The sequence below is a fragment of the Mastigoproctus giganteus genome, chromosome 8 (assembly GCF_048544385.1).
Source record: "Mastigoproctus giganteus isolate SK-2022 chromosome 8, ASM4854438v1, whole genome shotgun sequence".
NCBI classification, from domain to species: Eukaryota; Metazoa; Arthropoda; class Arachnida; order Uropygi; family Thelyphonidae; genus Mastigoproctus; species Mastigoproctus giganteus.
This window is the reverse complement of record NC_143582.1, coordinates 38,779,017-38,794,802: the sequence shown is the minus strand read 5'-3', so window position 1 is coordinate 38,794,802 and position 15,786 is coordinate 38,779,017. Positions and strand designations below refer to the sequence as shown.

At 36.4% G+C, this 15,786-nt stretch overlaps 1 protein-coding gene across 1 annotated transcript in view; it reads right to left on the bottom strand.

Moving 5' to 3' along the window:
- Positions 1-15,786, bottom strand: part of LOC150081467 (nucleolar pre-ribosomal-associated protein 1) — a 190,655-nt gene that overhangs the window by 100,139 nt on the left and 74,730 nt on the right. The window contains exons 9-11 of the mRNA XM_090380212.1: positions 13,823-13,943; positions 8,049-8,290; positions 6,788-6,883 (exon numbers count right to left, since the gene is read on the bottom strand). Of these exons, the coding sequence (XP_090236338.1) occupies positions 6,788-6,883; positions 8,049-8,290; positions 13,823-13,943 (459 nt within the window). The remainder of the gene's footprint in view (positions 1-6,787; positions 6,884-8,048; positions 8,291-13,822; positions 13,944-15,786) is intronic.

Sequence of the window (15,786 nt, the reverse complement as noted above, 5' to 3'; positions counted from 1 at the left end):
ATTTTAAGCTTAATTATGCTCAAGCTGTTGTGTGACAGAGAACAACAGGTTCTCAGAAGAGAGAGAGAGAGAGATTCAACTCAAATATAACATCATTCACTATCTGAGATTCTTGGCCACTAAATATGCTTAGCACTAAGGATCCAAACAAAATGTAACATTGTGTTTCACTTGTTGCCATAATTCACAATTAATATTTCATATATTATCTACAATAATACACCTGCAACCATTCATATGATGCCAAAAGAGGAAAACAGGATAGCTCAAGAAATACATACATTAGTGCAACAGTAGGATAATGATAAAGATGGTGAATGATAATGGATCTGCAGCCAGGAGGCTACCATGTTAAATGATAAATAAGTAAAATCAAAAATGGATTTTATACTTATTTATCATTTAACATGGTAAAGAGATTATGGATTATAAGTTGTTTCTCACATTATAAATACTTCAAAAATAACCTTAAAGAGGTGCAAACTGTCAATTTTGCTATATATTTGCTCTTAAAATTGTCTGACAAGACTATTTAATGGTTATCTAAGAAGGAGAGCAGTAGGCATAATGAAAGTATGGCAGACTCAAGCACTGAAAGCATAATCTCTTTAATGCAGTAAAGAGATTATGGAGACCATTCCTGGAAAGATAAAGCATGACACTTCTTCCTCTGCTTCCCTCCAAATATACATGTACACATCTATATGAGCTTTACTTACAAGTTGGGATCACTGCCTTCATGATTAACTGATGATTTTTCCTCTCAGCAAGAGGAATAATGTTATTGGATATCTATGCTATGAAAGGAGATCAGTCTACATAGTAACCTTCTCAAATGTTTTTGCCTTCCAATGTTTCATATTATAAATCTTCTGAAATATGTATTATAGTGAATTTTGAGAGGTTATCTTTTTGGCAGGTAGATATAAATAACAGATAATGGATACAAAATTCTCAATCTGAAATAAGTGCTAAGAGTATTAATTACCAATAAAGTAAGAATTAATTCTTGTTCAAAAAAGAATTATCACAAATTTAAAAAATAATAATCAATTTAAAGTTGGACATTGGTTAATGACAAAAGCCAGTGGTCCAGGTATTCCAGCATCTGCAGTAAGTGATCAAAACATTACACTGTTGCTGCTATACTTAATGAAGATCGCCACTTGACTTTGAGGAGTCTTTCTAATATAATGATTCTTGGCTAACTTTGGGCAATATTCTCCATAGAAAATGACTCATGTCCTGTGATATGTTGAATCCCAAGAGAGCTGATGACAGAATGAAAATGTGTGTTGAAATTCGTTTGGAGATGAAAAGAATGGTTGGAGTAAAACTAGAATTTGTTTGGAGATGAAAAGAATGGTTGGAGTAAAACTAGAATTTGTTTGGAGATGAAAAGAATGGTTGGAGTAAAACTAGATTATAACAGCAGATGAAAGATAGCTACTTCATTAGAATCCAAAGAGCAAATAGGACAACTCATTGTAGAAGTCTCTAGTATCTCCAATGCCAAAGAAAGCAAAATTAATGTACAATCTGTTGGTAAAGTTACAGTCATAACTTGCATTGAAATTGGAATGGCAACCAGTATGTTGTGCAACCCCATTCAAAGGTTATTGGACAGTATTATGATTGTGCTTATGACCCTGAGAGAACATATATGTTGGAAATGCCCTACTCCCTCTACTGGTGGTTGGATGCTCCATGATAACAATGTGTACCTTCACATTACTCTAGTTGTCAGGAAGTTTTTGGTTTCCATCAATTTCAAATTGCATATCACAGTCCCCGTATGGTCCAAACCTGGCATCCTGCAAACTTTTAGGTAAATTACATCAAAGTAAAACTATTTCAAAATGGACCATAAAAATTTGGATATACATTAAATTAAATAAATAATTAAAAAATTATGATCATCCTTCTTTGAACAGTCCTTGAATATTGAAATATGCAGAGGAAATGAAAGGACTAGTAGAGAACACATCCCCCATGATATTGCCATGGGGGATGTCTTTGTGTGTGCACGATGTAAGGAAATCAGGCGACAACTCAGCGTTGTTATGGGCCAATATGAGAGTTTGAAGGACAGGGTGGATACCCTCAAAAGATCTAAATTGAGGGGCCCATCAGGCTCTCAGCTGCCCACATCAACGCCAGAGCTTGCACTTGGTCATCACGCAACACAGCGGCATCCCCCAAGGAATGGGGGATGCCGCTATTGTCAGGGAAAGCATGTTTCCCGTTTCCCTATTGTCAGGGAAACGGGAAACATGCTTTGTAAAAAGGATAGATGGAACAGGACCAGGGTATGTCTGCCAGGGGCAAAGGTTGATGACGTTGTTGGAGCGGATATCATCTTTTAAGGGCACAAAAGGTGATATAGTTGTACACGTTAGCACTAATGATATTAGGAGTAGGAGACCGGCAGAATTACTTAACAAGTACAGGTCACTGTTGAACAAAAGCCGAGAATTAGGGTTGAATTTGAAAGTGTCTGCAATTCTGCCCAGACACGATAGACGGGAGTATATGATGAGAGCCTTGTCGATCAATTCGGCCCTGGAAAGATTGTGCAAGGCTCAAGGGGTAGAATTTTTTTCAGCCTGGACTGTACTTGTTAACAGGAGAGAATGCTTCTATAGGGATGGGATACACTTAAATAGAAAGGGTGCAAGAATATTTGCTGATGCTATCGAGGCAGTGTTAGGTGGGTCGGAAAACTGATAGCTTGGGGGGATACAAGGACTAATGGTTTAACAGTAGCCGTAGGCAGAGGTAAAGGTGATTCTTGCACAACTTCTATTAGAATAAATAGCGACCTGGAATTTGGGGAGTAAAATGTGTACAGAAAGGATAGACAGGATAGAAAAGGGGGTGTTATGCTGTTAATTAAGAAAAACATAAAATCAACAGAAGTGCATCCAGTTGATATAGATGAACAGTGCACCGTTCAGTCAGTTTGGTGTGACATAAGCACTGAGAAAGCAAAAATAAGAGTAGGAGTGTGTTATAAGCCTAATGACTTGAATGAGTACAAATGAACAATTGTACAGAGAAATAGAGTGGGCTGGTAAATCGGAATGTCTTATAATGGGGGATTTTAACTTACCAGATATTGACTGGAACTTGTGGGTTGGTCACTCACACACTAGTCAGACTTTTGTGGGTTTATTGGATGATTGTTTTCTGCAGCAGCATGTTTGAGAGGCAACCATAGAAAGTAATACTCTTGATCTGGTTATCAGCAGTGATCATTCGTGTATTAAGAATTTGCAGATAGGTGGCAGTGATCACAGTGTACTGATGTGGGATTTACTTAAAGATTTAATTACCATCAGGGGTAAAAGAAAGGGTTTTTGCTTCCGTAAGGGTGAGTACAGTGGTCTCAGACAGTTTTTAAATTCTCTACAGTGGGAATCAACTGACGATGTTACCAAAAGTAAATTCTAAGTGGGAAGCATTCAAGGAATTAATCGTGGATGCTACTAAAAGTTTCATACCTATTAAGAAATATTGTTCAAAGTTTAGGCCTAAATGGTTATCCAATGAACTAATGAGACATGTAACAGAGAAGAAAATGCATGGGATGCATATAAATTATCAAGCGACTCAGAAGCCTATGGCAGATATAAGCTAGTCTGTAATCAGGTCACAAAGGAGGTTAGACAGGCGAAGGCAGATTACGAGAAATCCCTGGCAAAAGATGCTAAGAAAAACAGCAAGGATTCTTTACTTATATAAACTCTAAAAGGAAGGGGATGAATCTGATTGGTCCACTTGACATCGATGGTTCGACTGTTGATGATCCTGCTCAGATAGCAAACAAACTGAATGAGTATTTTGCATCTACATTCACACATGAGGAATTATTAAGGTTTGAAAATGGCAGAAGGTTATCAAATTGTAGCAGGATACTTAATGATTTTGTAATAACTGAGAGCAAAGAGGAGGAGAAATTGTTGAAGTTAACCATAAGAAAAGCACCTGAGGTGGATGGGATCTATCCAGTTATATTAAAGGAAGCAGCAAAGCAACTAAGCAAACCCTTAGCCATAATTATGAGAGCATCCTTGGACTCAGGGGAGATTCCTACGGACTGGAGATGTGCAAATGTATCCCCAATTCACAAAGGGGGATCGAAGGGTGACACGAGTAATTACAGACCAGTTAGTTTAACTTCTGTTCCGGGTAAAATAATGGGGTCGCTGGTTAAAGATGCATTGCAGGATCATCTAGACAAGACTGCAGCAATAATTCAGACACAGCATGGGTTTGTTAAGGGAAAGTCTGGTCTGACAAATTTGATAGGATATTATGATGTGGTTACAAAGGAACTGGATGCAAAAAATAATTTTGATATCATATATTTGGATTTCAGGAAAGCTTTTGACACTGTTGCGCATGGAAGACTATTGTACAAATTGGAGCAGAATGGTATTAAGGGTAAGTTGCTACAATGGATAAAAGGATGGTTAAGTGGGAGAAGACAGAGGGTGGTAATCAATGGGTGCTGCTCTTCGTGGACTAATGTTATTAGTGGTGTCCCACAGGGTTCGGTGTTAGGTCCACTGTTGTTTTGTATATTTATCAATGATATTGATGAAGGTATATCAGGCTTAATGTCAAAGTTTGCAGATGATACAAAAGTTGGCAGGGTTGTTAATGACAGTAATGGCAGTGTGCTACTGCAACAGGAGCTAGATAATTTGGGCAGATGGGCTAAGAAGTGGCAACTGAAGTTTAACCTTGACAAATGCAAAGTACTGCATATGGGTAGAAGTAACCCCAGAGAAATGTACCAACTGTGTGGTACTACGCTTAAGGTGGTAGAAAATGAAAAAGACCTGGGAGTAATTGTGCAGTCAGATATAAGTTTTCTGAGCAATGTAGACAGGCTGCCAGGGCAGGTCATGGGGTTTTGTCAATGATATATAGGAATTTTGCTAGCAGGGAGAAGGAGGTGATTGTCCCTCTGTATAAGGCAATGGTCAGGCCACGCCTTGAGTACTGCATACAGGTCTGGAGGCCTCATTTTAGGAAGGATGTAGATTTACTTGAGCGTGTACAGAGAAGGGCAACAAGATTGGTGAGGGGAATGAAGGGATCCTCTTACCAAGAGAGGCTTAAGTTCTGCAAATTGCAGTGGCTGGAGACTAGGCACCTGCGCGGTGATCTGATTGAGGTATATAAGGCCTTGAATGGGTTGAGCACGCTGAATTCTGATGGGATCCTTCCATTTTCAGATTACGAACCTAAGGGGGCATAAATTCAAATTAAGAAAAGACAGATGTAGACTAGATGTGCAGAAATTTGCCTTTAGCCAGCGGGTGGTTAATTGCTGGAACAAACTTCCATCTGTCGTTGTGGAAGTTGATAGGTTGAATAAATTTAAGGAGGAACTGGACAGGCATTTGGAGGGAATGGTGTGATTTTTTTTTTTTTTTTTTTTGGCTGATGCTGCATAAGCTCATACACTTGCTTTCTTGCATCACATGCCACTACTACTACTACTACTACACTGAACATTGATATACACCGATGAGCCCAAAAATTATGACCACCTAACTAATGATGTTGGTCCTCGACATGCAGTCAAAACAGATCACACATGGTGAGGCATGAACGCTACAAAATTTCTAAATGTATCTTGTGGTATCTGGTACCAACCAGCAGATCCTTTAACTATTGTAAGGTCCGTGGTTGAGATGCCGCAGATTGGAGTTGCTGTTCCAATACAAACCACAGATGCTCGATGGGATTGATGTCTGGAGAATTTGGAGGCCAGGGCAATACCTGGAAGTCTTCCTCATGTTCCGCAAACCAGTCTCGAACAATCCGGGTGGTTTGGCATGGCACATTATCATGCTGAAAGATGGCACCTCCATAGGGGAAGACCGTTGCCATGAAAGGGTGTACCTGGTCAGCAATGATGTTTAGGTAGGTGGTAGATGTCAGAGTGCCCGGCACATGGATGACTGGACGCAGGGTATCCCAACAGAACATCGCCCAAAGCATGACACCGCCACCACTAGCTTGTTTTCGTCCCACGGTGCATCCAGGTGCCATCACTTCCACAAGTAAATGACACACATGTAACAGGAAACGTGATTCATTGGACCAAACAATCTTGTTCCAATCACTCAAGGTCCAGTTTCGATGCTTATGCGCCCATTGTAGGCACTACCGCTGGTGAACTGCGGTTAGCATGGGCACTCTGAGCGATCTGCAGCTACGCAGCCACATTTTCAGCAGGATTCAATGTATTGTGTGTTGTGACACATTACCCCAGTCACGAGCATTCCAATTACCAGCTAGTTGTGCCACAGTTGCCCTTCTGTTGCCACATATCATCTGGGAGAGCCTTCGCTTACCTCGAGCATCGATGAGCCGTGGTCATCCAACACCTCACTGGTGGTTCATGGGTTCCCCCTCCTCAGACCACTTTCGGTAGGTAGTAACCATGGCTGACCGTGAACACCCCACCAGCTGTGCCGTTTCGGATATGCTCTGACCCAGTCGTCTGGCCATTACAATTTGGCCTTTATCAAACTCGCTTAAGTCCGCTGCCTTTCCCATCTAAAGAACAAGAGTAACACCGATTAACGGAGCTCAGTATCAGGTGTTTTTTATACCATGTCCCAACCCGCGCACATGCTGTAGTTAACCTGCAGTTGCTTTGATTTCCATAACGACTCGCTGGTCATAATGTTTTGGCTCATTGGTGTATATTAAAAATATGTAAGCAGACAATCAAATGAATTGAAATAATAAAAAGTTATCATACTGATTTCAAGAGCTGTTCTGCATTCTTTTTAATATTCAGATCTTTAGCATCAAGCCACAATGGTATAAGGAACTGCAATGGTGACTGCTCAACTTCCTAAAAATAAGAAAAGTAAAAATAATAAAATCAAGTGGTATATTAGAACATGCCACATTGCTTAATAACATTCATTTCTAATAGTACCTTATGGTTCACAAAATGTGCTAAAATGTTTTGCTATTATGATATACTTATAAAGATATTTATTCTCCAACTAATTTCATCACTGAATTAGCAATAAGATGGTTAAAGAAAAATCTTTTGAAAAACATGTGACTTGAATAGAATATCTAAAATTTATCATACAAATAAGGTCAAAATATGTATTTCTCAATTATACAGTTGTGGTCTGATTTGGCAAAATATATAACTCAGCTTTACTAATTAGCAATTCAGATTGGCAATATTTGAATTATTCAAAATATCCATAAAAATTACTCAAAAATTTCTTGTAAATGGGTGGGTTGTACATGTTGCAAAATATTAAAGTCCTTGTACATATTTAAACCTCAATAAATTTGTATGTACACATGATATAAATGAGATAAAATGTAAGAAATTCACTGCTTCCCAAAGAAAAATTTTGCCTGTGGGAAGTCAATTTCCAGTTGAATGAAAAATCTGAAAAAAAAAATTTGATAAAGAATGAAAACCATAATCCAAGAAGGCTTTAAACCATTGAAGAGATTGTTGTGGTTGTAAACATAAATTAGAATAATCGGATCTGTACTGTGGCTTACTGCATGTCATAACCTCTGTTCTTTCCTGTCTTTTGTGGCCACAGCAAATCAAAGATTTGCTAAACCCAAAAGAAAGGGAATAAAATGTATTAAAAATATGGGAATTTAGAAGGTAACATAATAAAATCTTTATACCAAGTTTACCATACATTGTAATTCATCCCTAAGTATATTTTTATACACTCCAGCACACAGCTGAAGAATAAATTTAATATTTACTTTCCCTATGGATGGGTAGAATAAATGTGCAATTTATTCTTTTGGAAATAAAGCACTTATATTCAGAAAAATGTAATATTTAGCATCAAATTTAATGAAAATAATTATAAAATATTATAACAATATCTATGAATGATTTGGTAAGATGTGCCACAGCTGAAAGGTTGGCAACTGTAAATATAACATTATAAAACATAAAAATAAATTAAATGAACTCCAATATAGTGTAAAATATAGCACACACACCACCCCTTTCTCCTTACCTTTTCCATGAAAATAGTTCTTGTGCTACCACGAGAAGTCATCAGCATTAGTATTTTCAAATGAAGTTCATCAAGTTCATCTGCTGACATTTGTGATGAAAATTTCTGAATGCCAGTAAGGAATGTACTAAGTTTGAGTGGATTCTCTGCACATAACTTAGGGAAAACATCCCGGAGATTACTCAGCACTTCAATGATCTTTTTAAAATACTTTGCACAAGTGATATCTGGAAAGCCTACACCTTTAAGACAAAAAAAAAAAAAAAAAAAAAAAAAAAAAGGAAAAAAAGTTAGTGTTCCAATAATTTTCTTTAAATAAAGATGCACATGTTTATGATATATTTTGAAAATGAGAAATGTACCACATTCCCTAAAGCAAGAGGTGCAAATTTTTCCTCAAAACCATTACCTAAAATCAACATGCATCTAATGAACAAAGGAAATGTGTCTTGATAATTCAAGGGGCAGGTGAAGTGGGAATAAATTATACGGAAAAAGTCTATACCAGTAGCTACATTTGCAAGTTACCTCTGTGGGTGGTTAAAGCAGCCAGCTTGGCTAAATTCAAAAAACAGCTAGACAGTTACTTATATGAGGAAGGGAAGCACATAGATTTGCCAAAAATGAAAAAATTTGAACTCCTGTGCTGCTAACAATAATATCCACATGTGAAAAGCATGCCTGCAATGGAGGCCATGCCGATACAAAACCAAGCAACACCAGAAAACTCTGCTATAGCATATTCTACTGTTGCATTCATTAGACCCTCTAATATTATTAATATTAGCCAATTGTGACTAATATTAATAATACTAACACTGTTTCTAGAAAAATGATTCCAGAATTATGCCTTCAACTTACAAATGGGTTAAAAGTTGAGGTTCAGAAAGTTTTGTAAGTCAATTGTTTGGAACTTAAAACACACTTCCCCATTGAAACTGCATGAAAATGATCAATTTACAGAAAGTATGTGCATGAATGTGAACTCTGACATAAAACAAATTAATAGCAAATCACAATGATTATTCAAATGAATAAATTAGTAATCTCCTCTCATATGTATCATATTATCCCACTGATCTCAACCTTGTGTTTCTTCAAATTTCACTAATACTAAAGTGATCTGATGAAATTTGAGTCTCTATCTCCCATCTACATCTGTCAATCTGGAAATAGTAGTAGTAATAGTGAAAGAAATGGTGACGAAAGCTCAATGAATGACTATACAATGTCTGATTTTCACTCACTATACTGATAACAAAAATTGAATCAACTGTTTTACCCTTTACTGGTTGCAAGTGTTGGAGATTGCACCTCAAAAGTATAAAAGCTCTTGCAGCACAAGCACACAGTAACATATAAATAATTATGGCATGAGAAAGAAGTTAGAAGGTCATGGCATTATCTGTTGCTGTTCATGAGCAGGTTAGTTACTCATTGATAATTATCAATGAGTAACTGAAATTGTGAGTGCACCATCACTAATTATAATTAGTGATAATGAACTCACAATTTCACAGCCCTGTGGTTCTTAGACGAAGTATGTGGTTATCATAATGCGTTCACTAGATCCCCTTTAAACAGCTTTTAGACTGTTATATTTGTAAACAACTTTGATAAGAAAAATTTTGTTTCACTCAATGCTATTTGTTTATAGCAATCCTGTTTTTGTGTGTATGAATTACTTAAGATTAAATGCATGCATTCATCATTTTCTAAAATTTCACTTTCAAAAACATTGTGTGCCTTATGATTCAAGAAACATGGTTTAACACTTGCATAAAAAATGGCACATTGTCTAGTTAAATGAATATCCCCCAAAAAAAGTACAACAAAATGGTTAAAAATTTTCACGTATTGATCTACTTAGTTATGTTTGTTATTTGGTTTTTAGGAGCATTAGCAACTAAGGCCATATTGCTCCAGGATATGTGGTGGTCATTCCCTGACCTTTCCGCATCCTCCGTATTTGGTGGTGACAGGGCTCGAACACTGGTCTAATCAAGAAGCGTATGCTACGCACTACTGCTCCTTCCCACCTGGCTACAGAGGCGCCCTACTTAGTTATATTATTTTGACTATTAAGAAATTTTATATATCATTCAATAAAGACAATCCTGTGTAATGGCATTACTATAATTACAACAAGCTTTTTTTTTCAGTATTTTTGTAAGAAATGTCTGTTAAAAACATCAAAAATTAATAAATTTGAACTTCTGTGCTGCTATCAAACATAGTAAGACCCCGTATCCATGGGTGATATGTTCCAAGATCTACTGTGGATGGCTGAAACCATGGATAAAAGCGAACACCTGCTGACCCCATATATAACGTGATTTTCTTGTACATACATACGTATAATAAAGTTTAATTGATAAATTAAACACACAGTAAGACATTACCAACATTAAATACAGTAATAATAAAGTACAGCAGGCTCTCGATTTACTGGGAAGCAGATTAACCAAAACACTTCAAGACTCCAAATTAAAAAAAATCAACCAGAAATCATAAAATTCAAGTAATAACTAGAATAGGCATAAACAGATATTTTTCAAGTCATAAATAAGTGACATTATAAGTCGTCATTGGGTGATTAGTGTACCGATTATCTTGCAACCCCCCCCCCCACTGTCTACACATCTACCCCTCAAAACAAAAAAAAAAAAAAAAAAGAAATAAAAAAGAGACCAAATGTTTAGTTTGATTTAGTGCATTGCGTTGATCGTTGTGTTCCGTCGCACTGCAAAAGGACAAATTTTGTTTTGTTATTTATGTCAGGGATGTTGGAATTGTTTTTTTTTTTTTTTTTTTTTTGTTTTTTTTATAGTAACTAATTTTTTTTTTTTTTTTGTTTATAAATTGTTATAATGATGGGCAAATGCAAGAGTTGTGCTTTCAAATTAAACAAAAACTTGAAATTATTCAAAAGTTTGAAAACAGTCCATCCACTAAATCTCTAAAGAACCATTATAATGTTGGTGACCAAACCATACGCGACATTGTAAAAAATAAAAGGAAGCATCGCATTGGACATGCGAGTAGTACATGTTAAGTTTTTTGGTTTTTTCCTGTGGTTAACCGCAGGTAACTGAATCAGAGGATACCAAATCAGCAGATACGGGAGCACAACTGTATCTGCATGGGAAAAGCAAGGTTGCAATGGAGGTCATGCTCATATAAAAGGACCACACGAAAACTCTGCTATAGCATAGTCTACTGTTGTCAATTATTACCCAATTTTTACAGGTATTAGTATTGGCCACATGGTGTAAGGAACCTATGGCTTATATAAGCTGCACAAGTCAAAAAAAAAATAATAATAATAAATAAATAAAATAAATAATAATAATAATAAAAAAAATAATAATAAGAAGAAAATTTTAAAAAATAAAATAAAATAATTAATAAGAGAAAAGGAAACAGACAACCTATGCGTTTCCCTCCTCCCGTAGGTAATTAACCAGCTGACCTTTGAATTTCCCCAAACTGTCATCCATGTAGGTAACTTATTCTAGTAATTTATAATTCGCTAGCTAAAATAAAACTTCCTGCAATCCAGTCTAAACATATCCCTCTGTAATCTGTAATTATGGTTCCTAGTTCATTTATAACTGTAAAAATTTTTCCTTTTTCATTTTACTTATGAATCTCAGAGCCTTAAACACCGCAATCAAGTCTCCTCTAAGGTGCCTAGTTTCCAAGCTCTGCAACCCACATATTCGAAGTCCTTCCTCATATAGATGCCCTTTTGCCAATCTCACCAGGCGAGTTACCCATCTTTGGCCCCTTTCAAGAAGCACAATGTCTTACTTTAGGTGCGGTCTTCATACTTGACCACAGTATATTCCAATGTAGTCTAACAATAGCCTTATATAATGGGATTATGATGTCCTTATCTCTACTAGCAATTGTTCAATAAATCATCGATAGGACACCATGGACCTTCCTTGCAACCTGTCTACAATGCCAGGAGAACTTCATGTCTGACCATATCGTAGCACCCAAGTCCCTTTCCTCCACTACCGGCTTTAGTTCAACTCCACCAAGTGCATAAGTTATTTTGGAATTATTGTTCCCCAGGTGTAATACCTTACACTTTGCTGGATTAAAACATAGCTGCCATTTTTCTGACGATCCCTGAAGTCTATCTAGGTCACTCTGAAGGAGCTCTGCTTGGCAGTGATCATTAACTACTCTACCAATCTTTACATCATCTGCAAATTTAGATTTATGAATTTAGATCTATGTCATTTATGAAGATCAAAAACAACAGTGGTCCTAATACTGATCCTTGGGGAACCCCACTTCTTACATCAACCCAATCTGAGGAATAACCTGAAATGGTTATTCCTCACATAACTGTTTATCACAATCCTCTGCCTTCTGCCCTGAAGCCATCCTGCTATCCATCTAAAGATTTTCCCTGTGATTCCAACCTGTTCCAGCTTATAAAGTAACTGCTCACGTGGGACTGAGTCAAATGCTTTGCTGAAATCCATATAAACAATGATGAAATTATTCCCTAAATGCTCTTGAGTGACCCTGTCAAAATAGCTAACCAGATTATTTAAACATGACTTTCCCTTTACAAAACCAAGCTGAGTATTCTTTAGAATTCCATTTCTATTTAAATAATCCTGAAATCCACCCTTAATCATTGTCTCCATGATTTTCCCTACTACTGAAGTTAGGCCGGTAATTTCCCACTTCACTCTTAGAACCGCCCTTATGTATTGGAGATACATGGCACCTTTCCAAGGCAAGGAATCACTCCTGTTGGATTGGAGATGGAAAACAGTCATGTGAAGATGAATGCTATTTAGGTAGAGTGCTAATTAGGTCTCTCATTCATACCTGTCAATTCAGAAACAGTAGCAATGGCGATTAATTCCTTGAGGCTGAGAAAGGTTTCCATGCAATGGGTTCCATGAACATTAACCAATGACAAAAAGCCTACCATGCAAAGAAATCAAAATAACTTATGGCAAGGTTTAAGTAAAATACTGGCAGCTTTCTTTCCCAGTTCATAACTATGGATGAGCCAGGAGTACACCACTTTGGTCCAACTTCAAAGATCAAAGCACGACATGGAAATACACATCATCTTTGCATCTTAAAAAATTCTGCATTGCCTGGTCAACAAGTGAGGTGATCACCTCTGTTTTTTGGGAAGATCAGTGAGTGATGCTTGTTGGTTACATTGACCATGCAGCCACCATAAGAGGCCAGTTAAGCACAATCACAAAGCCATCACGATGAAGAAGTGATGGATATTGCACGGTACTGTGCAATATCCATCACACAAGTCCAATGTTGCAGAGTTCACTTCCTTATTGTCAAGAACTAGCTCCTTAATTTCTTCCTCTTTCCAAAACTTAAGTGCAAAGATTGAAGACAAAGATTTCACTCTGATGAAGAATGATGCACAATGTGAGAGACTGGTTGCAGAGAAGAATGTCTCTCTCTCTCTCTCTCTCTCTCTCTTTTTTTTTTTTTTTTGTGTAGTATAACGTCTGGAGCACCATTGGGAAAATTATACTGCATTTCAAGATTATGTTAAATACTGAAATAAAAACTTTCTCAAAACATGTTCATTTTTCATGGTCATTTACATGACCTGTTAATTATTTTTGGGGTAGTAAATGTTTTAAAACCAAAGTGAGAGCTAGATCCTGTGCATATGCTGGTGGATTACTTTCAAATATAAACAACAGAAAATAAAGAATCTGTAAAAAAAAAAAAAAAACCACTACAAATAAAAATATACTAACCAGACTTGATCATGTCCTTTTCCTGACCTATGTTTTTTTTTTCAAGATTTTGTAAATTATCCCAGTCATACAATACTACTCTTTCCCAACAATTAGAAATAACAGACACAGAAGGGATATTCTAAAAATAGAATTAAGGGTTTTTTTTTAATACAATTCAAAACACAATTTAAAACTCTCTAAGATAAATATAAGTTACATTCTTTCAAAAATGTAATATATCAATAAAAATTTTGATTTTTATGGCATCAAATGTCAACAAAAATTTAAGTTAAAAGGACCATTATGTCACTAACAACATATACTTGCTAATTTATAACAAAACTGGTGGTGAAGATACATTAAATTAAAAAAAAATCTAACCTTGAATGAAGGCAAAATAATTTTTATCAATTTTATTATTATATTATTAGTACTGCTGAAGTTGATTTTTTTTTTATTTAATTAAATAACTCGATTTCCCTTATTTAAAATTTGCTAGGTTTTTGTACACATATCAACATAATTTTAACTTCCCAGACTGGAACTTGTGGGGTTGTCACTCACACACTAGTAAAGACTTTTGTGAATTTATTGAATCATTGTTTTCTGAAGCAGCATGTTCGAGAGACAACATTTGATCTGATTATCAGCAGTGATTATTCATGCATTAAGAAGAATCTGCAGATAAAGGAACCACTAGGTGGCAGTGATCACAGTGTGCTGATGTGGGATTTACTCAAAGATGTAACTACCATCAGGGGTAAAGGGAAAGGTTTTTATTTTCATAAAGGTGACTACAGTGGTCTCAGACAGTTTTTAAATTCTATACAGTGAATCAACTGATGACGTTACCAACAGTAAATTCTAAATGGGATGCATTCAAAGAATTAATCTTGAAAGCTACTAAGCTTTTCATACAATTAAGAAACACTGTTCAAGATTGAAGCCTAAATGGATGTCAGATGAACTAATGAGACTCATGGCAGAGAAGAAAAATGCATGGGATGCATATAAATTAGCAAGTGATACAGTAGCATACAGTAGATATAAGCTAGTCTGTAATCAAGTCTTGGAGGTTAGGCAAGTGAAGGCTGATTACGAGAAATCCTTGGCAAAGGATGCAAAGAAAAACAACAGACTTCTTTATTTATGTAAACTCTAGAAGGAAGGGAATGAATCAGATTGATCCACTTGATAACGAAGATTTGATTGTTGATGAGCCTGCTGAGGTAGCTGACAAACTGAATGAGTATTTTGTCTCTACATTCATGCATGAGGAGTTATTAAAGGAGGAGAATGCTGGAATTTATCAAACTGTAACATGGAGCTAAAGGATTTTGTAATAACTGAGAGCAAAGTGAAGGAGAAATTGTTGAAGTTTAAGATAAGAAAGGCACTTGGGGTGGATTTAATATAACTGGATGGACTATCCAGTTATATTAAAGGAGGCAGCAAAGGAAGTAAACAGGTCATTAGCCATGATTATGAGGGCATCAATGGACTCAGGGGAGGTCCCCACAGACTGGAGATGTGCAAATGTATCCCCAATTCACAAAGGGGGATCCAAAGGTGACACAAGTAATTATAGATATGTTAATTTAACTTCTGTTCCTGAGAAAATAATGGAGTCACTGGTTAAAGAAGCACTGCAGGATCATCTAGATAAGACTGCAGTTATAGTTCAGACACAGAATGGGTTTGTTAAGGGGAAGCCTTGTCTGAACAACTTAATTGGATACTATGGCATTAGGGGCAAGTTGCTACAATGGATGGTTGAGTGGGAGAAGACAGAGAGTGATAATCAATGGACACTGCTTTTCGTGGACATTATTAGCGGAGTCCCCCAGAGTTCAGTGTTGGGCCCATTGTTGTTTTCTATATTTATCAATGATATAAATGAAGATATATCAGAGAAATTTTCTAAAATTTCTCTGATATATCTCTCTGATATATTTCTCTGATAGAAAATATGAATGTCAAAG